Below are 27628 nucleotides of genomic sequence, written 5' to 3' on the forward strand. Positions count from 1 at the left end.
CCTTTGATTACTTCTCACAGAATCTTACTTCTCAAGTGTGAATTAAGAATAATTTGAGTAGAATGAATCAAATGTGGACGTAGATGGCAAATGGGGAGGTAACTGAAGACTGAAACCAGGGAAGAAATGCCTCCCGAGGTGAAGAGGAAAAATGAGAGGGAGTCAGAGTTGGAGGGGCAGAAGCAACTTGCTGTTTTCTGATAGGTATCAGTCCCTCGTGGACCTGCTTCCACCCTTCCAAGAGTCCTGTTCTTAACCAAATTCCTTTTTTTAACGCTGACATTCCCCTTTCTCACTATACTACAAATTGAAATTGAGTTTAGAAATGAATAGTTTTGTGTTCTGTTTTGTTTTGTTGTAGGCCATTCATTTTAGACCCCGTAAATCCTACTGTCAACGTGTGTGACACCTGCAATGCCTGGGACGAGGTTGCCCTGGTGGCGAGGCATAGCCTGTTGAAGCCTCTTTTCAGCAGAGTAAGAGCTGAGCCCCCTTGGCTTTTCACAAACAACTGGTAAACTGGACAAGGAGCTACTCTCCTCAGATTATTTTTTTTTAATTTTTAAAATGTTTTTTATTTTATTTTTGAGACAGAGACAGAGACAGAGTGTGAACAGGAAAGAGAGGGAGACACAGAATCTGAAGCAGGCTCCAGGCTCTGAGCTGGAAGCACAAAGCCAGATGCAGGGCTCGAACCCATGAATCGTGAGATCAAGACCTGAGCTGAAGCTGGATGCTCAACTGAGTGAGCCATCCAGGCACCCCTGTCCTAGATTTCTATGAAGAAATTATAAAGGACACAAAGCACATTCCCAGTAAGAGTGCTCTGGACGAAAGGCAGCAGGAAGAAAGCTTGTCTTACTCTAATTCACCATATTAGTGACCCAATCTTTAATCAACATACTGATGTAAGTCATCATTTAAGATAAACGGATCTATTTCAACCTTTAGGAGAATTGAAACATCCTCCCCCATGTTTTGGATTGGTTTGCTTTGGTGGTCTCATGACCAAAAAACACTAAAACAAAATCTAAGTAGCCACAGTGAATAAATAAAACAAAACTCCCAGGTCATTTGAGAGACAATTATCTGAAAGGGTAAAATAACTCCCATTTTTTAGTTTTAATTCACTATCATTTCAGGTTGACTTTTCAATTCTCCTGGTAACCTAGTATTTCATTGGGTCACCTGTGTTTTCAAAATTTCCCTATGAAAACCTGCTTGCATTAAGTATGGTGTATTCGCTTCCAGACATAAACTTACAAATGAATACATGGAAAGATGGAAATATCTGGAAAAAACACAATGGATTGCCTCAAAATAAACTGTTCCCCAAATCATTTTATGACTGCCTATGTCATGACTCAGGGGTTAGAGTGGAGCCATTCTTAAGGTTTCAAGGTGCTTAGCCATAAGCAAGGATAAATAAAATACTCGGGCTATTGAACTGTCCAGTTCTGCAACAACTGTTTTCAATTGGTGGTATCAGCTGTTTTCCTTTCTATTAAGTAGCGTTAGCAGCCACTGATAATGAAAGCCAGAGCCCACCAGAAATAGACCAGAGGAAATTTCCTGACTCACTTGCATAGCAACAATTCATCAGCATGGAAGATGTATGAAGTGTGACTTCAGATTAATGCGAGTGATTAGACTTATCCACATGACAGAACTCTTACATATAAATGAGCACTGGCCCCTTCAGGCGAGTCCTCAGAGAACTTGTATGCTTATATTCCAGTGATGTGATTGGTCTGGAAACACTTTTGGACTTCCCTTCAGGGGAGAATGTTCTTTTGAACATCCTTAATGGTGACAAAATTTGTCCTTTGAGGGTGGATTTGATTTTTGGAAATGGTACAATGTATTCATAGTGGACATCTGTTGTTTTCATCTACCCAGAATCCTCTTACCCAATTACAGGTTGAAGAGACTGCATTTGTTCTATTGTTCACTCTGCCTCTGAAGGCTCTCAAGGAGAAATATTTTTAAAATGTCTTAGGAAGTGCACTTCGGTGGCTTAGTTGGTTAAGCCTCTGACTCTTGGTTTCAGCTGAGGTCATGATCTCGTGGTTTGTGAGTGTAAGCCCTGCCTGGGACTCCACGCTGACAGCGCAGAGCCTGCTTAGGATTCTCTTTCTCCCTCTCTCTCTGCCCTCCCCTACTCATCCTCTCTGTCTCTCTTGAAATAAATAAATACATTTAAAAAAAATAAAAAATAAATAAAATGTCTTGGGAAATGTCCATCTTTCCTCATTTTGGTGACTGCACCCATATCCACCTCAGGTGACTCCTCCCCCTCCTCCACTAGATCTAAGTTGTTCAGATGGGATGACTTAACCACTAGTTCTATGGGGACAGACATGTAATTCAGGCCTGGCACAGTGATCGAACTGAAACACCACAATAGCGCTCAGTTCTGGGATTTGGGTTTGAACTGCTGGGAAGAGAATTTCTTCCGCTGCTATGAGGGAAGCATGACACTACTAGTCACCATCTTGCCGCTCCAGGGGACAGCAAGCCTAATAATGAGGCTGACACAAAAAAAAAGCCGATTTGAGAAATGAGCAATGATACACATGTGCACACTTATGTACATATCTATATCATGACAGAGACCAAGTCCCGGTTTGTGCTCCTGGACCCAGATGTACTTGCAACAAAAACTATCCTGGGACTCTTGTGTCACAAGCCAATAAACTCTCCTTTTGCCTAGTGGTTTCTATTTGGATTTCTACCTTACAATCAAGTGAGTCCTGACTAGTCTAGTAGAAGAGAGAAAGACTGGTGAATGAATTAACTCATCATCAAGGAGTAAGGAAGGCACCAACACTGTTAACAAATTTCTACTCAAGAGACATTCATTGAGCACCTGCTAAGTAGTTGATCTAAATAGTCCAGTTGCTAAAATAAACTAGTCAGTTCAGGATGGCAAGAAGCTTTCAGCCAACAAAAGAAACTGCTTTTCTTCCTTTGCTTGCATGGATTCACAGGACCATTTCCAAAGAGGAGTTCATGACAGGAGTTCATGTCTTTGCCAAAGACAGCATTCTTGAGGATTGTTAGAGAAGGTAACCAATTTTTTAAGAAGACAACAGTCATTTGAGATTATGAATTCTGTCTTTTTAAAAATAGAGTTCTATTTTCCCTCTGTGGTCATACCTCCTGTGGAAGGTGAGAACACAGCCCAGCAAGGGCAGGATGATCAGCATAGGATACATAAACTTATTTCAGAGCTGGGAGGACTCCTGGCCACATTGGAGGGGGAAGGGGAGTGAGTGGGGAAAGGTGATCTCTGTCCCAAGTTCTAAATCTACTTTTCTCAGCAGCATGTTTATCATTCGAAGAGGCTCTTTCTGATGTCAGGTTTTTTGGGTCTATGCTGAGGATAAAAAAATCCAGAATAATAGAGTGTGATTTTGCTCTGAATGGTTTCCTTGGTTGCAAGGTATGTGATCCACTCAGATAAAGAATAAGAAAATTTATTGCAGGGCACTTGAGACACAGCTCTTGCCATCCTTTCATGGGCTTCCTGTGTTCACCTTCTCCTTGCCTCTCCGCCTCTCCCTGCATCTGCTCTCTGCACCAACCAGCATCTCCTCTTTCTACTGACCAGCTTCCTCTACTGACTCATGGTTCCTTCTCCTCCTCACTTCAGCTTACACAAACCATCACTTTCATGAACATGACTCTTCCAACTTCACCTCCCAACTCAAACTGGCAAATTCTTTTCATGTTTCTTAGTTCACATTCCTGAGAGGACAGACTGATCAGTCCATTTTGGAGTTTTGAGCCAGATTACTCAGAATCACTGGCTAGTTATGGGGCAGCTGTGATCAGGATGGGGCAGTGTCATGTGGAACCTAATGAGAACACCAAAACGCAGGAAATCTAGGAGTATGGGGGAATGGGACAGGTTCCATGGCTAGCCTGTCCAAAGCCTGTCCTGCTTTGTGTGTCTATGTTTTTCCCCACCAGCCATGGTGAAAAGTCTGCAGAGAAGCTTACTTAGTAACTGACATTTTTAGGTCACAAAAATGTTCCTGTTTCTAGTGATAACACCTCTTAGAAATTTTCAAAGAGTTGTAAGAGGGCAGTAAAAAGTCACCTCTCTACTTCAGTAAGTCAGCAAGTAGAAGAAACCATGATCATAAGAAGCAGCAAGTGATGGCAGTGGGTGGTGTATTGGCAAGGTAATCTATGGAGGAACAAGGAGAAAATAAAGAGCCGGGAGAACAAATTTTGGGATGAGAAATATGCCTCGGGAGATTTTCAATACTGTGCCCTAGCCTCAGCTGTCCTTGTTCCTCCCTCCCCTGCCTTCTTACAACCTGGAGAGGTATTAGGTCCAGAGATCAATATTTGGGGTACCCTACTGCTTATGTAGGCTAGTCTGGGAAACTTGCCACCATATTTGACATTGCTCCTATAGAAAAATGTGCCTTCAGGGTTGAACAATTGACTTACAAACGTATTTGTGGAACATAATTGCTGCTAAAATGGGAACTGCTAAAAATAGATTGCAATCTGGGACTTTCACTCCTAAACCTCTAGAGACTCAACAGCTTTCAAGAAGAAGCTTCTGTTTGACTTTTCCACAGCCTACTTTGCTCCAAGGAACAAAGTGCTACCAGAGTTTAGTCAGGTTTAAAGAAGTGGCTTTAACTGTGAGCTAAAAGAGATTTCCACAGTTTCTAGTAAAGGGATTAAAAGTAATTCCAAATGTTAAGGCCAAAGTGATAAAAGAGTGGGAGCTGCTCTTTTGGTAGAGAAAAGGCAGCCATATCTCTGTGCGCCTTCTGTTTTTCTCCAGCTTCCTTCCAGAAAGGATAGAGATAACCTTCCCTTCTCTTCTTTATTCCTTTCTGCACTCTACCCCAAGAGGCTAGTTATGTCAGAAGGGGCAGGGCTGTTCTGCCTACTAAAAATGTGTTAGGTAGCTTTAGGCCAAAAGAGCTCAAATTTAAGTGTGATCAGAAACATCTGGTGAAGTGGTAAATAACCCAGACCTTCTCCTGTAATTTGGTCAGCAGGTCTGGGGTGTGGCCCAGCAACTTGAAGTTTTAAATGAGTACCCCCTGATGATTCTGGTGTAGATATTTTACATACTATATTTGAGAAAGAAAGCCTGGACCCTGGGGCAGAACGTGGATGTACTGCTAAGATACAGTGTGTGTGTGTGTGTGTATGTGTGTGTGTGTGTGTGTGTGTGTGTGTTTACACGCATGCACGTGGATATGCAGGTGCTTGCCCCTCTTTAGTTCTGGGCTCCAGGAGATCCTCTTGCTCAAGCTGAAGGTTTTGGTTCTACCTAGCTCAAAAGAACTCAACATTTGAATTGGGGCCTAGGCCAAATGGAATAATAGCTTCCACTAGTTAGGTCATAGACCTCTGAGCCAGACCTTGCTGGATAGAGCAATCATTCTCAAACCTTGCTGCACATTGAAACAACCTGGGGAGCTTTAAAAAATACTGATGCCTGGGCCCCACTTCCAGAGAGTTGATTTCATTGGTCAGGGTATAATCTGGACATTTTGGAATTTTTAAAGGTCCTTGGGTATTTCTAATGTGCAGCCAGAATTGAGAACCACTGTGGTAGAAAAAATGATTTTCTTTTTCCTAGGACCCTGGCTGAAAACAATATTCACTCTTTTACACCATAGACACCATAGAAGAAAACTTGATACTTGCATTTCTGCAGGGCAGAACGAAAAAGTATCAATGATATAAAAGTGATAATATCTTGAATAATGTTTACTTTTAAATACAGTCAAGGATAATGAAAATATTCTTAGTCTGGCTTCTTTTGTCCATGGCAAGAAAGACATGGCATGATATAACTCAGAATTCTCTAAAGTATCTTAGAGATGAAGTCAACTATGATAATACTGTTGTCTTCAAAAGCTTCCCCGAAAGAAACAGGGAAGTGTAAATCTTTATGCTTTCTTTCTCTTTTTCCTGAGACATAGATGATTAGATTCATAGTTGATTATGGTATAGCATTTCAGGACTATCTGTGATTTTATTCTCCTTTTCTAGAGGTAAGTGAATAAATTAAATGGAAAACGTATCAGTGGACTACAGCTTTTGAACAAATGGACAAATTCTGATCATTAGAGGAATAATGTCTTTATTAGATTGACAATATTCTAATAGGTTCACACACTTAGTGACTAGTTTGTTTTAAGCCGTTTTTTCATAGCAATTTGGTATATTTGGACTTTGTGAAGATTAAACCATTCTTGTCAAAATGCAGTACAATTCTGTATTTAAGGATGATAACATTTATCTTAGAAATAGGCTACACAGGGCTGGTCTGAGCTAGTTTGGATCCATGCTGAAAAGTTTGAGACTGTAAGTCTGTACTCAAGATTCTAAATTGGAGGTCCTTAGACAGAGCAATCCATGGACGTTGGGGAGGTTCACAAACTCTCTGAAACTGTTTGCATAAATTTGAAGGTATATGCTTCACTCTATTTTCCTAGGAGAAGGTCCATAGCTTTCATCAGATTCTCAAAGGCATTATAACCACAAAAGTTTAGGACCCAGAACTCCATATATTTAAAATAGAGAATCTTCCACTTTAATCCCCTTCAACACAGTGTATCACTGAGAACAAGATACAGAAGAAGAAGAAGAAGAATCTACTTTGCTTTTCAACATGGCTCTTCTTAGGTCTGGAATTATAAATGTTTAAGTGATGTACTGGCAGCCCTTATGTCTTAGCTAAAATTGATTTGCTATAAATGAGCATTAAAAGGCTCCAGCAATGGCAGAGATTCTGAATTTTGTTTCTTTTGCTATAGGTTCCATACCATTCCAGGAAGAGTGGGCAGTTCTGACCAGCTGGGAAACTGCCATTGGCCAAGGGCAATGCTTTTAGTTCACGTAATAGGTACAGTTTTCTAATTATAGAGCAAAGAATAAATTTTAACATTTTCCTTGCTGATTCCCCTTCCTGGATCTAATTAGATGGTGTCAGCTTTAGGTGGTCATGGTCAAAAGCTGCAAATGCAGCAAAGATGGACCTGCCTATAATCACACCTAACATGGGAAATTATGCTTTTATGAAATGATAGAGTAATGACTTTATGAAAAAATTGCTTTTAACAGAAAGTTTCCTTAATGTTAAAATTTATTCAACTTGCAAATATTAATTCGAATTCCTTTTTAGGATTATAAGGGAATATAGTTTTAGTTTTATTCTAGGTGACATTTAGCCTCATTTTGGGGAGAAATGTGATATTTGTTAACACAGTATTTTTAAATTAAATTTATCTGATATTTATAGTATTACCTTTCACGACAGAGTAAGGCAGTAGGTAAGAAGCTAAATTTTCCCCTGGTGTGAGAAATATGATATCTGAAATTAATTTTTTTATTTTAAAGGCTAATTCCAAAATACATGATCCATATATATAGTTTTCATGGGGACTTAAGGAGTGATAATTACATCTGCACATATTTATATATGAAGTTAAGCTATCATGCTTTTGTAAACTTTAATGTAAATACAATGGTTTTAGCCTTCAGGAACGTTAGTTTGCATTCACTTAAACATGAAGAAAAAGAAATCTTATTTAACATTGAAAAAACTGTATCCTTTATTTTGAATTATTGGACTAAATGCAAGATAATCTTTTTTATGTTATAAAGTTGGAAATTCCTACAAATGTCTAAAATTCACACTGCTGCCATTCTTAAATTTGAGTGACCAGAAACCATCTAAAAATTGGTCTGTATTTGCTTTTGGTTTTCTAATCAGTTAATTGACCCAAGCCATTTTCAAAGAGAGATGACAATGTCTAATTAAAACTTGGAAATGACACTACATTTGAACTACTCCTGGCTTATGTTCTTGAACAACAATAAAGACAGTTAAATACTCCTTCTCTCTAATGCATGAGAAACTAATCAAATGCAAGCACTGTTAAAAGCTAATGATTTTTCAAAATCCAGTGACTGTCTCCATGATACATAGATGACTGTGGTGGCAAAAATAAAAACAAATCAATCTGAGTTATCTATTTGCAAGTTAAAAATGAACATCAATGTTTGCAGGACTCATTAAAATTAGATACTAATTCTTCTTGAGGAATAGGAGTACTATTCTAGGTGAAATTTATCCCCATACCGAAGAGTGTGGATTTTTAAAAAATTATTATAACTGGCATTTTAAGCCAAGTTAAATTTATCACGTATTTTCACTATTACCACTTTAGATCTTTGATAGTGGGATGTCCAGATAAAATTGCCACTGGAATTTTGATTTTACCTAGTAGAGTAGAAGTGTCTCTTAGTTATAAAGCTTAGGAAGAAATTCTGACCCATGTGTATTTTCTATGTTGTTTATTTAATCCCAACTATTTTTAAAAATTGCTCTCATGCTACTTTCCCCAGTCCCAGCTGGTGTTCTTTTGGGAGATGCTACACTGGCCCATTGTTTAAAACAACATACATAATCTAGGAAGGCACATGTCAACAGGGCTTTAGGTTAGAGCCAAACCTGGGAAATGTTTTTCAAACAATTCTGTCTCCATCCTTTCAGTAAGAGGAGGAACTCTTGAAAGTGTGATGGGAAAATTGTTGGGACCTGTAAGGATCCTATTACTCTGAGAGTCTATGAATGGAATGGGTGGGAAGAATTAGTACAGCCTTCAGGTGGTAGCTGTAGGTGGTAAAGCCTCCAACAACTTCCTTCACTCAGCTTCCTAATGTTAGAGTCCAGCCTCTGCCAACCTCAGGCCAGCTGGAACCTGGCCTTGCTAGTGGTAGCCACAAAGAGCCGTTAGGCTCAGCTGATCATCACTGGGTGAGGAGGTGTCAGGATCGCTGTAGATCTGAGTCAGGGCTAAACTCAGGATTTCTTTCTTTTCTTTGTAAAACCGCAGTTCTTGTCCTGCTTTCCTGGCTTCCTCCAACTCCCTCAGGGCCATCCGTAGCTCTTGAGAGAGAATTCCTGGAGATCCCTTCTCTTTCATGATCCAGTCCAGGGCCATGTGGCTGCGCATCTTTTCATCTAGGGAATACTGGGAATAGTAGGAGATGACTTCCTGGAAGCCAAGAGACAAAGTCCAGAGTGTCAGTGAAGAGCAACAAAGGCACCTGTGTTCATGGCTTTCCAACACCTCATTTCCTTTGTCCCTGCCACCCCCCACATCCACATTCATAGAGGTTTTACCAATAACTGAACCTCTCTGATGTTTACACACGGAAACCAAATCCCATGATATGCTTCTTAAAGCGAATGAAGGGCCAAGCTGGTCAAGCAAAGCAGGGTCACTTCAGGCTAAGTCAAAACACTACCACCAAGAATGACTCAATAATGTTCACAACAGAACTCTGACGTTGCTAGAAAATGTCTTCCTTAGAAAATGCATTCCTTCACACATGGATATTACCTCATTTATTCCTTGAACTCTTCTGCCCAGGATTTTCTCCTTCAGCAAGATGGAGAGATGGAAACAGTTATATGGAAAGATTAGGGTATAATTGGGTTTGGTCTCACCCCCTGCAGAAAGCAGGAGGCTTTGAATGAGGACAAGACTTAGAAACCAGGAGAGCCCACTTCCTAACAAGAGTCAATTTGTTAGCTTAAGGAAGATAGATGACAGTCCAAATGGCTCACAGCAACTACAAATAGAACTATAAAAGTGTATTGTGGAACATAGGCATTATCATTATTGAATGGTAACTTCATGTACAGTATTTCTTCTGCAAACAATTAAAAATTGGCCACTACCTGTCAATTTTCATGTGAAAAAAATTGCCAATACATTGTAACATAATGTATGGGTTTGATGGATACACTTTAAGAAGATCTTGTAGAGGGGATGCTTTGCTTATTTTTATTTTCAAGAACATATGGTATTTATTTATGACCTTAACAAATTAAAAACAACCATGGAAAAGTGTTTATAACTAACCCAGTGAGTTTCAAAGGCCTTTTATAAAATCAAAGGAAAAGAAAAAAAATAGCCAAAACCATTGTCAGCTACTTATTTCTTTTCCATCTTTGACATTTTGAAAGCCAGACTTTCTAACCAAAGAACAACTAAAAACTCCTGGGGCTGCAGTGCATGGAAAACTCTTATATCCACCCACATCTAGCTGACTAGTAAAGGCTTTATTCCTCATACAAATTCCTGTTAGCAAATTCTCAAAAATAAATGGCCATCTTTCAAAGTCTAATGGTGCATAAAGAAAGCAAAGAAAGCATAAATATTGGAAGATAGCAGGTGAAAGCTGTTCAATACACAGGACAGGGTTTGCCTTTGCCATTAAAAAAAGGGGGGAAGGGTGCTTCTCATAGGTAACAAAGAAATAGTGAGACCCCATTTCTGAAAAACAAGGAAGAAACTTCCAAACCAAAAAATTGAGGTGACTGAATGCCAGCTTGCCCAGCTTTATAATCATTTCTGTTGCCCTTTGGGGACTTTTAGTGGATAACTTTACCATTCTTCAGTGAAGCAGTTCAGAAACAGTACATTCTCAAATTTCTTTCTGCATTCGAGAACAGAAGAGGGCACAAATTCTTTTTTAATATATATAATTTATTGCCAAGTTGGCTAACATACAGTGTATACAGTGTGCTCTTCGTTTTGGGGGTAGATTCCGGTGAAGGCACAAATTCTAAGGTTGGGCAGGTGTGTAGAGTAGATTTAGCACTTGACTTAGAAATCAAGTCTGTCTTAATGATCCCTCCATTCTGGCATTTAGTACAGGTAGCTAAATGAATCCCATGTCCAGGCAATATTCTCCTTAGCATGCCTAGTTGGTCAGTCCCTGACTCAAATAGACTGTTTTATATATTTTTTTTCCTGTATCTTCTGCTCTTAATACATAAAGTACCAAATTTAAACAGAGAAAAATCCAAATAAAGGAAATCTAGGAAGATGACAAGCCATCTGCTCAGTCTCTATGACATAAACCTGTTCTTGATTGGAAAATCTCACCTGTCGGGAACACTTGGTTTCACGAAGGGCTTTTAGGCTTCCATTCCAGTGCAGCAGTTGGAAAATGGTCATCAGCTCCTACAAAACCCAAACACCTGTCATTAATCTCAAAGCAGAAATGTGAAAGAAAGTGTGAGAGATGGGTAGGGCATAACTCTGATCCCCAACTATCTCAGGAAAATAGAATACACAATATCATCAGTACATTTTGAGACTTTTCAAACACCAGAGTCTCCAAGATTCTTGAGCATTCTTCCCTCCTCTGCCACATCCATATTTGCACAATAAAATGACTAAGTAGTTGAAAAATATCTTTCAACATTAAAAATACATATACTGTAACAACTCTACATTCAAGAAGTTATCTAAATATACCAGCATATCTCAGAATGATGTGCAGGCAAAATTATTCATTGTACTGTTTTTGAAATTGCCTGAGGCTGGGAATATGTTAAATGATCATTTTTAAGGAAATGGTTTTAAAAAGTATGAAACTTAAGGGTAGCAGAATATGCTACTCCAAAATATAAGTTTAGGACATGTCATTCCAAAACATGCCATTTTGGTATATTGATTATTTTAAGCCAGAAGCACTTGAAAAACATCAAATGCAGGGAAAGTCTTTCCCTGAACTCCCCTTATCTGCCTAAAGACAAAAGGAACTTGTTTTGATAAATCTTCTCCTGAGGAATTTTATCAACCAGGGAAGACCAACTCTTACTATAGAAAAGGAAACTGGAAGTCCACACCATACCCAAACAAACTCTGTCACAAAGTATTATACATCCTATCTATTCTACTAAGGGCCCATTCATCTTTCTTAAAAATCATTTGCTATCCCCTAAGAGGCCTACATCTCCTGCCTCCCCTTTTCCTATCAAGATGGTATTTTATCATAAATTCCAAGCCACCTCAGGAAGATACTTATTTTTCCCTGAGTATCTCTCATGTATATGTGAGGTATATATGCTAATAAACTTCTGTTTTTCTTATGTTAATCTGTCTTTGATTGCAGGGGTCTCAGCTAAGAACTCATAAGGGTAGAGGGAAAATTATTTTCCTCCCCTACAATACATTCTTGCTACTGAATACTTTCATTCACGGAGAGAGAATCAGAAGGCTCTCCAGGTTCTAGTATAAAGAGTCTTTATGATGTGGTGTTAAAAGAAAAGCAAGATGCACAACACATATACTGTGTGCTGGTATTTGATTTAAAAGAATAGAAAACCCTTATAAATGTTTGCTTGTAAATGCCAGGAGAGTTCTGGCAAGATACAAAAGAACTGGGTAACATAGTTGTCTCTGGGGAGAGAACAGGAATGTCTGGGAGGATGGGGAGGGAGATCTCCCTCTGACATTCTTTGTTACCTATTGAGCTTTGAATCATGTGACAATATTACATATTAAAGAAACCATTTAAATTTTAGCCAAAAAGTAAATATAGATAACATATAAGTGACAAACCACAGAAACTGTAAAATTCTCCTATGTTTATAAGTTCAGTCAAGAAAATGCATAAAAATATGGGTAATAAAGTGTAATTGACCTTAAAACCAATCCACAGTCCCTACATCCAGTGGCCTGGGGCTGAGCACATCACTGAGTTTCTATCAGCATCTTTTCCCTTGATGATATGAAGGGCAAGGTAAACTGTATACACATACTGAAGATTTTATTTTCCTAATGCGTCTTCCAGTGAAATTATCTGCATTTTTTTTCATTTTTGGTCAGAGAGACTACCCCTCCCCCCCCATTATGGATTAACAGCATAAACAACACACACAATTCAATTAAGGAAATTCCTGGTCATGACACTAGTTATGAAAACTTAACTTTGAGACAGATGTCCTACTGACCATTTAAAAAAGCTGATTGTTATTGTCTTTACCTCTGCTTGCTCAGGAAGAAGCTTAAATTATGAAAATGAAGAGACCTAAGGCATTCTAAGATTTCAGACATCTTAAAATTATTGAATTTTAAAGCTATAAGATGATCAGAAGAGCAAATATCACCATTCTTATGTCTAAAATTGCCAGTAGAATGTAATTTTTTTCCCTTCTTTTCAGTTTGGGGTTTTGTCTATATTCTATTATTCAAGTAAGCACTCAAAGAGCCCATAGAGACTTCAGTAAAAGCAAAACCATGTGTTTCTATTAATTAAAATAATTCATGGATACCAGCAGAATTACTCCTCCTACCCCAAACAGAGATGCCACTATCTGCCTAGGGCTCTGGTTCCACTGCTCAGGGAAGCTGCCTCTCTTATGCCCTCTCTTTTTCACTTCTCCCTGGTCCAGATTTTCAGTCTGTCATGTCACTCTGATAATTTGGAAAAGTGAGAGTTGGTTTGTTCTACAGCTAAATCTTATGTAATCTGCTTCTCACCCCTGTGCTTCTCAGCAAGGTAACCCCAGTGACTGAAGAGGGTAAATCTGTGCTACCTTTCTCATTGTACCTTTAAACCTACTCACTAGAGACTTGGTAGCCATAAAAATGAAAAGAAACACTTTTTATGTCCTGATAGGAAACAGTCTCTGTGATATTACAGGAGGGCCACTATTTCCAAATAAGACATCTCTTTCTGTTTCATGTTTTATTTTGTATTCTAGTGTATATATCCATTTTTTAAAATAATGCATACCACCTCCACTCCTCCACTTTCCCCCCAACCCAAGTTTATAATGGTTACACTCAGTAAAACCCAGAAAGATACAGTGAGTTTCTTCTGTGACTTTCAACAGCCCTCTTGATATTGTCCTTGTGGCCCAGTTTGAGAAACAGCCTACAGGGCTCTTAATTCCACCATCCTACAATTTTTGCCTTAGTAACATATTCTTCCTTCAATGTCTTCTAAGCTCTCATTCTTATCTATACACTAACTACTGCCCCCTTTCCAGATAAACTCTTGGCATTCCACCCAGCAGTCCTCCTAAGACTTTAGCACCCACAATTCTGCCATGAACAGAGCCAAAAACTGTTCCCATGTCCCTTGGCAACCAACATCTCTTAAAAACTTCCCCACAGAGACTTGAACTGTTTTTCACTGTGGAAGAGCCCTCCTCCTTACCCCTCATGGTTTGTCCAAATTTCTATTCCATCCCCAAGGAGTTTTTGCTGCAGCAGTAACACAACTGCCTCTTTCTCAGTGCTGTTTTTGTTCCTAAAATCCCACAGGGAAGATGACCTTCTTTCTGCCTTCTTACATTACATCCCAATCTAGTCATTGCCTTCCTTTGTAGAGATGCTAATCTTATGATCACTATGTAAAGTATATTGAAATATTTCCACATTCTTCCTGTCCTACTTCTTCATTTTCCTTCATAAGACTACCTTTACTATCCTCAAATCTTCCCGAAGCTGTTTGAGCCCTTCTCTTAACCCCAGGAAATCCTTGTATGCCTTTCGTTGATTCCATCAGAAATCCCTGCATTATTGCAGACTGGCAAGGAGAGCAAGGAGAGGGCTGCTGTGGGCCTCTGTAAGGATTCTCTTCCTAGGTCATCATAATCCCCTGCTGCCTGGTTTTCATGGTTTTGTTTTCTACCTGTCAAAGCCTTATCACTTTAATTTTTTTTTTTTAATGTTTATTACTGAGAGACAGAGAGACACAGAGCGCGAGCAGGGGAGGGGTAGAGAGAGTGGGAGACACAGAATCTGAAGCAGGCTCCAGGCTCTGAGCTGTCAGCACAGAGCCTGATGCAGGGCTCGAACTCACAAACCGTGAGATCATGACCTGAGCCGAAGTCGGTTGCCCAACCAACTGAGCCACCCAGGTGCCCCAAAACCTTATCACTTTAAAGGAAATAAGTTTGGTGAGCTATCTGACCTGTTCCTTATTCATGTCTTTGTGCCATGCTTCTTGTTATGTGGCTGACCTAGAAGCCTGGGGAGTCTGGGTAGGCTGACAGGTAAACAAGAAGCTGGCCTATAAGTTGGGTTGGGACTAGGGTGATATTTGTTTGTTATGAATTTTCACACATTCATTTTGAGTTTTTAAAATATTGCATTATAGGGGTGTCTGGGTGGCACAGTATAGTGGTGTCTGGGTGGCACAGTCACTTGAGTAGAATTCTTGGTTTTGGCTCAGGTCATGATCTCAGGGTCATGGGATCAAGCCTCACATTGAGCTCCATGCTGAGCGTGGAGCCTGCTTAAGATTCTCTGCCTCCCTCTGCCCCTCTCCCTTGATTGCACTCTCTTTCTCTAAAAAAAATAATAAGAATAAAATAAAATAGTGCATTATAATATTGTCTTTATCACTGAATTTTTTGAAACTCCTTTAAATTTTGTGCCTGAGGTGAATGCTTAATTCTCCTTTTCTAGTCATCCCTTCTGGTGAGTCTGTCTCAGGGACAAGGCCAGCTTCATGAACTTGTGATCTGTGCAGTCACACAGGACCCCAAGCTTGATTTAAGTCTCCACCGACTTGAAATTCTTAGCAATTTTTTTTTTTTAAAAGGCCCTGCATTTTTATCTTGTATGGGCCCCAAGAATTATGTAGCCAGTCCTGATCAGTAAAATAAATTTGATATCAAATGGAGAATTGAACCCTTTGTTTTCTTCATCTTTAGGAAAAAGTGCAAATTGCAGCTTTCATTCTTCAGTTTTCCTGGTTCAATTTGTCATTCATTTAGTTTAAACCACCACCAGCTGGGCTCTGTCCTCAGTGCTTCCTGGTGTTGCCTCCTATTAGGAACAGTGTTTGCCCTTTCAGCTACTTTGTGGGGAGAAAATGCATGCTGCTTCTCTCTAGAACTCTGTCTGGGAGACTCTTGGTTCTGTGATTCATCAGAAATAAGAAAAACAAACACTGTAAATGGAGAACTTGAAAAACAGGTGGGCACCATCTCCCCACCCAAGAGAATGGATTTAAGAGGAAATTTGTTTATGGGATGAGGTTTTAAAAGGCGACCTGGAGAATTTAGCAAAGATGTAAATAAACAAGTCGTCCTTGGACTGCATTAGGCTTCAGAGTAAATATATTAACCAGCTTCAGTCAAAGTCTGCCTCAAATCTGACCTTGACAAGACCCAGTGGCTAGTGCTGTCGCCATCCCTCCCCCCAAACACCAGGCAATTTTCTGTATGGGAAGGCTACCCAGCTTCCCTCCCACGAAGTGAACGTAAGCAGAAGCCTATCACGTTTCCTCTGAGTGCTGCCTCCTTGACAGCCCCCCTGGAAAGCCTGCAGGCAGTCAGGAGACACCCGCCTTGTTTTTATATGGTATAGTCATCCGTAGCTAGATACAGACATAAGTCTATTACCCACCAGGGGTACTGAATTGCTGTGTCGGCTACAAACAGCCCAGGTCTGTGGTCAATTCCCATTCTGTGAAGAAACAAGCTGATGCATTTAACCCAGGCCACCAAGGAATGTGCTGGGACCCAGCAGGCAACCTAGAACTGGCGGAAGGAAAAGAGATGTGTTCCACAGCCGTCCTCCTGGGTTGCCAGCATCCCTACTGGGGGAGTGAGTTTGGATTTTTCCTGCCCTCACATCCTCTTCCTTTGTCCCCCATCCTGTCCCCAGCCTCTGTTCTGAGAATTTATGAACCATTTCCACAGTTTGATTCAAGTTATTATTTCACATACTTAAATACGTTACTACATAGACCACACAGAAAACATACAGCCCATTGCAAGGTAATTAAAGTATTACTAAAAGGTGGTTGAGTACAGCCTTTCATAGTATTTGGACAAAATTTTAAGAATTTTTAAAAATCCTGCCTCCCTCATCTTTGCCAGATTAATAACCTGATTACATTCAAAAATCATTCTTAGTTTTCTGAAAACAGCTACTAAATCACATACAAGCTACTATGTACTAGAGCAGGCAGCATTCATTTTATAGTAAAAGAAGTACAATTTTCTTTGGTTGGGGTTGAGAGGGGAGGAATTAAAATCAATGAGGTTCTTCCTTGGGGAAATTACTGTACTAGATGCTGTATAAATGTCACGTTATGTGCATTCCACAAAAATCCTACACAATGGGCATTATGATTCCTATTTGATAGATGAGAAAATTGAGTCTCAGAATACTGAAGTGCCCAGGTGGGAAGTGGTAGGGCAGGTGTCACACAGTCTATCCAATTTTGACAAATTGGTGTTCTTTCTTTTGTGTTATCCTCTTCCCTTTCATTTTTTTCTCTTTGACTTTAGATTATTTATGGGGGAAAAGTATGGACCCTTTACAGTTCCACCCTTTTATCCTACAGCAAGAGCCCTGAAATATTTAGTGCAGGGAGGTATCTTTTCCTCATTTGAAACCTTTAGGTTAGATAAAGTTGCCAAGGGAATCCATCTGGTAGCCTTTCAGGTGAAGCAGTCTTTCTTCAGAAGTATATATAATAACAGTTGTCAATATTCATTGAGTATTTAAAAAAAAATTTTTTTTAACGTTTATTTATTTTTGAGACAGAGAGAGACAGAGCATGAACGGGGGAGGGTCAGAGAGAGGGAGACACAGAATCCGAAACAGGTTCCAGGCTCCGAGCTGTCAGCACAGAGCACGACGCGGGGCTCAAACTCACGGACCGCGAGATCATGACCTGAGCCGAAGTCGGCCGTTTAACCAACTGAGCCACCCAGGCGCCCCAATATTCATTATTTACCATATGCTAGGAACTGTTCTGGACTCTTTCTATATTGTCCCATCTAATGCTCACCATGGCACTGTGAGGTAGTGCCAGTACTAATAGTTTCCCTAATTTACATACAATGAGGAAACAGATTTAGAGGTGAGAAGCAGAGCCAAGCTAAATTGGGCCAGCCCACTTCAGAGTCTGGGCTCAGAATCACTGAGCTGATGCATGCCCCTGTCTATCCCAGAGGGTATGCTTTAGGGATACCCAGTCTCTTCAAAACCAAGACAATCAGCCTCAAAGGCCAGTGAGACCACTGCCACTTAAAAAGAAAACGGGATGGTGCCTGAGTGGCTCATTTGGTTAAGCGTCTGACTTCAGTCCAGGTCATGATCTCACAGTTAGTGGGTTCAAGCCCCACATCAGGCTCTGTGCTGACAGTGCAGAGCTGGCTTCAGATCCTCTGCCTCTCTCTCTGCCCCTCCCCGACTCATAAGTACTTACTCTCTCTCTCTCTCTCAAAAATAAATAAACATTAAAAAAAAAAAAAAACTGGGTGACTGAATGAAGAGAGGGTAATTTTGAGAACAAAACAAATGCCTAATGAAGGAAAATACTGATTTTTAAAAATGGGCAGGAGGGACGTATCCACCTACAAAGTGGCTATGGCACTGCAGTCCAGAAAATAGTTTGAAAGGTATTTGAAAGCTGGTGGCTTCAGAGCTCAACTGTGAGACCACTGTAAACTACACCATAATGAACATTTGGGTCCATAAAACATTGTATCTTTGATTGCTTCTCGGAATCTAACAACAGAAATACTGGAGGTATAGTCTCTTCATTATAACATTGTGTATTGATTCCTATTAGCATTGCATAAATATGGATATTCAATATCCAAGTTTAGTTTTTTTAGAGGGCACACATTTCATGCCCAATCACTGCTGAATTTTCATCTGCCCAGTCCAATAAAAGATAACAGTTGGGACTGTGAGCTCAGAAATTAGACTGCATGGGTCTGAACCCTTGCTCTGCAATTGACTAAATATGGCACATTTCCTTTCCTGATGACATGGGGATAATAAATACTCATATGTTTATTGTGAGTGTTAAATTATGCTATTTGTTAAATGCTCAGCACAGTGAGCACAGTGTCAGACAAAGTAAGCATCCAATAAGTGTCAATGAGTATTATTCTTATTGTTAATGTTACTGATTTGCAAATAATAAGTAATATAGTTCTTCAGCTCTATTATTGCTTGTCAGCAGTGGATGAAACAGAGTTACAGCTTGATAAATGTTTTGATTTAGTTAACAATGGGTGGTAGCAGATCTTGTTTAGTGGAAATGCCAGAAGTGAGGGGGGCATTGTTTAATGTACACTGTAGGCAACTTCATCTATGACTTCTGAAAATTAAGAACCAAATGGTCAAAACCAACACTTCAAAGTGTTCAGTTTGGCTTAAAAGGAACTTTGTGCTGAAAAGCTGGTGAAATGTTACAAGGTCTTCAAGTGGTGGTGTTCCCCAGCTGTTCCTTAGACTTAAGCCTTTTACTTCCCTTTAAGAAAGTAAAGACTGCTTTGTTTGCTTGTTTGTTTTAGTCTACTGAGGTGTGGCTATAATGGAGCTACCATGCTGGAGTCTAAGAGGGTTAGGTTAAAAGGCCCAAAACAAAAAAAAAAAGACTAGACTATTGGGAAAGGAGATGTTAATGATAAGAGTGGCATTCTCACAAGTTTCTGGATTGTGTAGCAAAATTAAACATATAGCAGGAAGTCAGATACCTGAAATTCCAGCATGGTCTTCCCCATGTTTGACTCTAACATGTAGTGGTAGGCTCCAATGCTGGTGCTGGGGTCGTCTGCATCATCCAAAGTGCCCTTGGGAGGAAAGCAGAGAAGGAAAATATTATGGATTTTCCCTCCTCTACTTTTGGTGTTCACGAATTAATGCCATGGCCCTACAGTGAAATTTCAATTTTCCTGACCTTTCAGGTGTGCATTCTACAACCAAGTGTCCAGTTGATTTGGGATAAAATTCTTAATCTCATCATGACTCAGAGTAAAGAGGAAGATTTTGTAATCAATTTGAATCTAGATTTTGATTAGAATGTTAACTAATTATATACTTGCTAAAAGAATAATTTTCCCAAAGTAGAAATTCCTGTATCTTGCACAAGGTCTTTGCTGTTGATGGTGGTAATGTTTGAGTGGTTGCCCTCTGAGGCTGCCTTCATCTGTTATTTGAAACATTGAAATGCTGACCCTGTTCTGATTTGATGGCAACCAGGCAAGATTATATAACTGAGAGGGAAATAATTCTCTGGTTGTACGGACCATTTATATTTTACTGCCATGATTCTTAATGGGAGATCTTATAATACATTGGTGTTTGACCTGGAGACATGGATCTTGGTGTATATTTTTTCACTTCTGGACTGCTTAATCTTTAGGAAACAAGGTGGGTGGGTGACGAGTAGAACTGAAATTTCCCTTCAATTTAGTTAGGGGTAGTAACAATAAAAAAACTAACACAAGCTGTGGGCTGGCATTGGGGCCTGCCCTTTAGTATCCCAGGGCCTTGGATTTCTGGGAAAGTGGGCAATGCCTTTGTGAGACTGAACAAACAACTGCCAGCATCAGATACTAGCAAATTTATAGCTTTTGAATGCAATAACATTAACATGCTGCTGCTGAAATATTTATGTTGGCTTTTTAAATATCCCAGAGGAAATCCATCCAGAGCCTGCAAACCTTATATATTCTCTTTCCTGAGAAATTTCCATGAAAAAAATGATAAATTACATTTACACTGAGGGCCCCTCCCTGCTCCTGAGTAAATTCCACACATATAAATCAGGCATCATTTTCCTAACTCTCTTCCTCAAAGGCACTTAAAATTTACAGGGCAAGAAAATAAAGGCTTCCTTTCATCCTGACAGCAGATACAGAACAGAGCCCCCTGATGTCTTCCTGCCAGGTCAACCACTCTCTGTCCCTTACCCCTTCTCTTATCTCTCTTGGGGGTGACAAGAGCATTTACGAGGGGAAAAGGAACAAAAGGGTCACTGCTAGGGTGATAATGTGTCCTTCATTTTCAGCAGCTTCTCCAAAATGACAGAACCTTTATAAGCAGATTAAGGTAATCAGAGAATGTAAATCTCAGATGGGGTTTATCCATGCTAATGGCAAAATCAGGAGGTGGCTAATTCCCTCAGTAATGCCAAGTTCCTGTTTTTGGAGGACACACACAGAGACACCTGCCACAGTAAGAAACCAAGGCTTCATCCATTGTAGTTTGCAGGTAACAAGTATCAGAAGCTTCACATAATACAAGGGGCAAATCATCTACTCCTGGATTTCTAAGACAGTTTTTGTTCTTACAGCATTTTGCATTAATTATGTCCATTATAGAAATTTTCTCTGTAAAAAGTTTTCAGCTCTCTGAAAGAAGTAATTCCTATTAAGCATGATAATTCTAAGAGCTAACAAATATTGGGAATATGGCTTTTCCATATCTGAGCAGTCAGCCTTTCCTTAAAAATACAGATTGCCAGATTCCTACACTGGCTGGGGAATTGGTACTTTTACTAAAGCACTTCAGATAATTTTTATCATCAGTCAAGTTTGGGGGAAAAATGAGCTAGTTTATCTCTACATTAAAACAGTATTCAGTTGTATGCATTCCCAAACCCTAAAAGAATCAACGCTTTTCAAATAGCTAACATTCAAGTAAACAAATCAGGATGGATCAAATTATCTACTTTGATTTAAAGTTTGGTTAATGGTGATCCAGGGCGTCTAAAAAATATTTCTGTGATGTGGCATAGGAAGACAGTTCCAATTTCTTGATTTCTAATCCAAGTGTTAGTTTTGTTGAAAATCAATGATTTCATGGGTAAAACTTAAACTTGCACAATTCTTTTTTTTTTTTTTTTTTAAGTAAACTCTATGCCCAGTGTGGTGCTTGAACTCACAACTGAGCCAGACAGGCTCCCCAAGTTCTTTAAAAAAAGTTCCTGCACAAGGAACTCCCCAAGTTCTTTTAAAAAAAAAAGTTCCCCAAGTTCCTGCACAGTTCTTAAAGAATTTGCTTATTTAAGTATTTCCCAAGATTGAAATGCCTCAGTGTTTCAGTGCAGCCAGCTCTACCTAGTGGTTACTCACACTGGTGGAGGCAACTGCTTCCTGCACACTCTCCATAATGAATTCCTTAGTGATCCTTCGAGAGGGCAGCTCATTGAAGAGGGAGTTGATTAGGGCCACTTTAGCTGCATCCCGTCTGGCCTCAGCTCTACTTAGGCAGCACTTAAGAAGAAAAGAGAAAAGGAGTTATTACAGGATTCAGCATCTCACCATTTTTTTCACTGCCTCAGTGGATCTCTGGACATTTCCATTCATACATTTACTCTCTAAACCTATTCTTCCTTACTCATTGCTAATCTCCTGAAGATCATGAGATTATCTTTCTGCCTTAGAGTCCATGAAAATGTCTCGGTTGGTCTTCCATTGATTTTTGTCTTATTTTACTGTCATTGAATGTCTACTCTGCACCAGAGGCTTTGAAAACTGTTAATAAATAATAATAAAAGTAATAATGGCTACTACTGTGTACTTGGTGATTACATTTGTCTTCAGTGCCTTCCTCAAATCCTTATTTCAGAAGGAGAAAAATGTAAGGAAAGAAGGAAAATGGGAGATATATATTTTTTTAATTTTTATTTTAATTTTATTTTTGAGAGAGACAGAGAGACAGAACATGAGCAGGGGAGGGGCAGAGAGAGAGGGAGACACAGAATCCGAAGCAGGCTTCAGGTTCTGAGCTGTCAGCACAGAGTCAGATGTGGGACTCAAACCCATGGACCATGAGATCAAGACCTGAGCCAAAGATGGACACTTAACCATCTGAGCCACCCAGGTTCCCTGGAGATATTTTTAACAGAATAATTGAAAACAGTTTCCGGAGTTAGACTTCTTAGATTCAGATTCAAGCTATGGTACTTATTTGCTGAAAGACTATAGGCAAGTTAGCCCTTTCTGTGTCTCAATTTCCTCCTCTGTAAATGGTAATAATAGTAATTCCTATGTCATCACATTGAGAATAGGCACAATTAGTTAAAATAGGTAAAATCCTGAGAACACCTGACACATGGGAATATCTCAGTCTTATGTGTGCTTACATGTCCAGGTTAGGACAAGGGAGCTAATGTCAAAATCTATTGTTTTTCTTTTCCAGCATTTATCCCCCACTTTCCTTCTAATAACCATTCCCTGATATTCTTGAGGATCACCCTTTCCACCTTGCTCTCAGTCCACACAGTTTGGGTGGGATATGCCCTGTTTGGTCTTTCTCAAGTTAGGAACCATAGGCAGACTATGATTAGCAACTCATTAAAAAAAATAATAATTCCTCCTAAAAGTAATATTGCTCTCCATTCTCCTAACCTCACTTTCCTGTGGCTCACATGGGTCATTCAATGTGTCTTGATTCTTTTCTATCCTGTTTCTTTTGTTGTCAGCTACAACTCCTCTTATTCAAATTCTGGCTTAGCATGGACCCTGGGGATCCAGGTATAGGGATGAAGCCCTGTGAGAACTGCACTGTCCTTGGAGCTCACTCCTACTGGAGGGTGTGATGCCATTTCTCCCACAGGTTCCTATGAACTGCCAAGGGTCGTAGAACCTACTCCAAAACTCCTGGTGGGAAACAAGCCCTGGGAAGAGAAGCCCAGAAGCAGGTCCTGGTCAACAACGTGGACAGTCACCTCTGGCTCTGCTACTTCGTGATCATGAGACCCGGGCTTCCTAAACTTTGGGACGTATTTCCTCACTGGACAAATGGGGAGGCCAGGCCCTCTGGTCTCCAAGGCTCCTACCACCTAAAATGCATGCTTCTCAGAATCAGTAGTGGTTGGTGACTGATGTGAAAGAACAGGGAAAATACCAAAGATCCCAATTTATTTTGTAGTTTTGTAGCCTCAAGAATTCACTAATTCCACAGGGAAAAAGCTAAACCCCCTCAGTTTGCTTTCTACACCTCCCCACCTCTACCTCATCTGCCCCACGCTGACTATGCGGACACTGACTGAGGAACACTTCAAACTCGTGCTCTTGTATCTTCCAGAGGCTGGCCTCTCCTCTCCATCTCCACAAACCCAGTATGAATCCCCTGAGGTCAGGCTCCAGCCCCTGTGATTTTCCCACCGCAACCTCCCTCTTTGGACAGTTGAGACAACTATTGTAACGATCCCGTACTTGGCTACGGATCACTTCTTCCTGCCCCTCTCCCAACCTCCAGGCCTGGGAAGTCAGCTTGTATACTTCTTGAGCATCCTCCAGAGTGCCTGCTCCCAGGGTCAGCACTTGGAAGTGCTCCACATGGTTAGGGTCCAGATGAAATAATGACAAAACTTCTGAAATAGAAACGTGACCCCAGGGAGGATGGAAAAAACGTGCAGTAGCCTAACAAAACAGCAATTATACACAGCTATTTTAATTTATAACACAGAGAGAGTTCCAATATCTCCTCTTAAATAAAGAATGGTGCTGGGGTGCCTGGGGGGGGGGGCTCAGTTGAGCATCTGTCTTAAAAAAATTTTTTTTTATGTTTATTTAATTTTGAGAGATAGAGACAGAGCGTGAGCAAGAGAGGGGCAGAGAGAGAGGGAGACACAGAATCCGAAGAAGGTTCCAGGCTCCGCGGTCAACACAGAGCCTGACATAGGACTCGAACTCACGAGCCGTGAGATCATGACCTGAGCTGATGTAAGATGCTTAACTGACTGAGCCACCCAGGAGACCCTGAGCATCTGTCTCTTGGTTTTGGCTCAGGTTATTATCTCACAATTTGGTTTGTGAGATTGAGTCCTGCATGTCAGGCTCTACACTGACAGCATGGAGCCTACTTGGTACTCCCTCTTTCTCTCTTTCTCTGCCCCTCCCCTGCTCTGTCTCCCTCTCTCTCTTCTTCTTCTCAAAATAAATAAATAAACTTAAAAAAAAAAAAGAATGGTGCTAAAGTTCTAAAATATATATGAAAGTGATTTGGGGTTTTTCCCCTTAGAGTTGAATGACAAGCAAGAAGTCTTTGGGATAGCTTTAGGCAGCAAAAGCCTTTTAAGATTTAGCTCTCTCCTGAGGTTTAGGCTACTTTATTCAATTAGGGGGGTCTGGACAGATAGGTTGATTTTGTCATATGGACTTGGCTGAGAATTTATGGAACACTGAGTTCTGAATCAGTGGGCTTCCACGGAAGCTCAGGTGTTACCACTTCCAGGAAGTTTTCCCTGACCACTCCAAGGTGAGGGTGGGAGGATCACTGTTTATGAGAGGCATTCACCACACTGCCATGTAATTATCTGCCAGTGCTCTGCCCCATAACCCTAGGCGGTAAGCATCCTAAAGGCAGAGTCGGTGACTAAGTCATCTTTATGTCTCTGTACTTGAAATATAGCTTGTTGAATGACATTCAGCTTGTTGCTGTATTCAGTTGAATACAGTCTAGAAAATTCAACAAGTCTTTTTTTTTTAATTTTTTAAAAATATTTTTATTTTTGAGAGACAGAGACAGAGCATGAGTGGAGGAGGGGCAGAGAGAAGGAGACACAGAATCTGAAGCAGGCTCTAGGCTCTGAGCTGTCAGCACAGAGCCCGATGCAAGGGCTTGAATTCACAAACCCACAAACCGTGAGATCATGAAGTGAGACAAAGTCAAACACTTAACTGACTCAGCCACCCAGGCACCCCAAAAATTCAATAAGTCTTTAAGGCACCTGACAAAATGCTCAAAAAACCCTCAGAAAGAAGAGAATTAAATACATGTACTTATTATTTTAAAAATCCCATTTCAATATACCCTGTATGGTATGTATAACACAGTAATATAAAAATCTATTAATATGTGAATTTCTGAGGGATAATTGCCATTAGTTCAGGCACTCTAAGATTACCATTTTTGCTTGAATGTAGAATATGTTTATTATTCTTTGTAAAGTCAGTTTCCCATCAGAAAGCAAAGTTTTTGCAAATATTACCTGACATCTGTAGGAGTATCCCATTTTAATAGGAATTTTCTTTACAAAATCTATAATAGAGCCATTGGGGGTTTTAGAGTTTAGAGAAATTAGATTCAGATCTGGGCAATCTTAAGAAACTTTATATAGCTTTCTATCTAAATAATAGCAATTTAAACTGTCTTTCATAGAGAGAGACCTAGTAAACACTACTTAGATAAAAGAAGCTATCTATTTTAAATAAGACCAGCTAAGTAGTAGATCAAAGGCGCCACATACATTTACAACCAAATGGCACTGCTTTTGAGATCAAAGTGCTGCTGGGCTGAGAGAACAGAAGAGCCTTTTCCCAGAAAGCATGAAAAAGGACTACGGAGACTTCACCAATATCAAGATTTTAAAGCAGACACATGTCTTTACTTATTTTATTGTTTCAATGTACAGAATCTTTGGTTAAAATGGGGGAGAAAGTGTACCAATTAATAAGTACATAAAATAAAATAAATTCTGAATCATCAAAAGGCTTTTCTTGCTATTGTTCTTTGCATTTCTAAAAGACAAGTACTTCAAAATGTCTATAATGTTAACCAGCCGCTTTCTTCTAAAATTTAGAGCTACAAATCCAAGCCAGTAAAGGCTGCATATTTTTCTTTAGGGATATTTAAATGGGATCTCTCAAACCATAAGGGCCTGCACTTGGGCAAGAAATGTAGCCAGAAGCAATCTGCTTGGCAAATCTACATCAGAGTGTGGATTCGGTTGTAAGAATAGGCACCATTACGGTTACCATCAGTAGGAAATGCTGCAAGAAAATAAAATAGGGTAAGTGACAGGACACTTTATTCATGTGTCCAAATTGGTCATCAAAGACATCAGTTGGAGAGTGAATGAAGTATGATGTTATTTCAAAACAACTTCCTGCTACAATTAGACTTCCCAGGTTGTATAGTTTATTCTCAGTTTTTCAGCCAGACCCCAATCATAAATACAGATTCATAAACCATGCCTTATCCGCTAACCATTCTTACTTGTTAATATAGAGAGACAACTTCTGTCCTTTGCACTTTGTTAAAGTGCAGAGCTGGAATATTTAATAGTTGAGATAGTCAGCTGTGGATTTCTTAGGCATGTGAAGCCACATGATTTTCAAGCAGCTAGTAGACCCCACTCAGACATTTATCTTGATGCTCAGATGCCTTTCATTTGTTGATACATTATAAATCACAATAATCATTTCAAAGCCTCCTGGCTCGAATCTAAAATTAAAGCAAAAAATAAAAAATAAATAAAAGAGTGCGGCAGTGCTGAGGAAAACTATTGGAAGGCAGTGGTACCCAGCCCCAAGATAGCTCCCCATGATCTCTGCTCCTGGCATCCACACCTTTATGCAGTCCCCTCCCACACTATTCCAGGGCTGGTGTATGTAACCAGTAGAATGTGACAGAAGTTATATGGTATGTCACTTTCAACATTAGGTTATAAACAGGACTGTGGTATCTGTCTTGGTAACACTTGCTTTCTCTCTTAGATAGCTTTCTCTGGAAAAAGGCCACTGCCATGTTGTAAGCAGTGCTACAAAAAAACACACATGGTAGGGAACTAATGCCTTCTGCCAACAGACATCTGAGTGATATTGGAAGCTGATCCTCCAGAACAGATCAAGCCTTCAGATGACTTCAGCTCCAACTGACAGCTTGACTATAAACCTCCAGTATGAGACAATGAGTTTAAGTTTTGAGGTAATTTGTTACCCAGCCATAGATCACTGATATAAAGGCATTTCTCTTTGTTATCTTATTTTGCAGATAAGGAAACAGAGGTCATATCCCAAGGTTATATAACTTAAAAAGTGACGAAAAAAAGATTAAACCCCAGGTCTCCCTGACTTGAGAGCCAAGATTTTTAACTACTACACTATTGTGCTTGTCACAGAAATGGTCACACACCTTGGAATAGATGGAATAAATAATTTAGCTAAAATCTCATAGCACTCCTCAAATTGATATAGTTCTTTAGCCAAAGCTCCTATTTTGATACTCTTTGGGTCATTTTGACAAAAGACTTTAAGATTGTCTCCTCCCAT

General features: G+C 39.8%; 2 protein-coding genes across 7 annotated transcripts in view; one reads left to right on the plus strand and one right to left on the minus strand.

The window, feature by feature from the left end:
- LOC106969192 (2'-5'-oligoadenylate synthase 3-like) overlaps window positions 1-3439 on the plus strand; it is a 40394-nt gene extending 36955 nt beyond the window's left edge. For both annotated transcript variants that reach the window (XM_053225148.1, XM_053225149.1), the window contains exon 9: window positions 362-3439. In XM_053225148.1, the coding sequence (XP_053081123.1) occupies window positions 362-518 (157 nt within the window). In that variant the 3' untranslated portion in view covers window positions 519-3439. The remainder of the gene's footprint in view (window positions 1-361) is intronic.
- A 2671-nt stretch (window positions 3440-6110) lies between these two features.
- The window catches only part of LIX1 (limb and CNS expressed 1), a 57136-nt gene continuing 35618 nt past the window's right edge, over window positions 6111-27628 (minus strand). For all 5 annotated transcript variants that reach the window (XM_053225156.1, XM_053225153.1, XM_053225154.1 and 2 more), the window contains 4 exons: window positions 21701-21841; window positions 19319-19414; window positions 10953-11030; window positions 6111-9050 (listed from right to left, as the gene is read on the minus strand). In XM_053225156.1, coding sequence (XP_053081131.1) covers window positions 8763-9050; window positions 10953-11030; window positions 19319-19414; window positions 21701-21841 — 603 coding nt within the window. In that variant the 3' untranslated portion in view covers window positions 6111-8762. The remainder of the gene's footprint in view (window positions 9051-10952; window positions 11031-19318; window positions 19415-21700; window positions 21842-27628) is intronic.

This window comes from Acinonyx jubatus, chromosome A1, assembly GCF_027475565.1.
Source record: "Acinonyx jubatus isolate Ajub_Pintada_27869175 chromosome A1, VMU_Ajub_asm_v1.0, whole genome shotgun sequence".
Classification (NCBI taxonomy): domain Eukaryota; kingdom Metazoa; phylum Chordata; class Mammalia; order Carnivora; family Felidae; genus Acinonyx; species Acinonyx jubatus.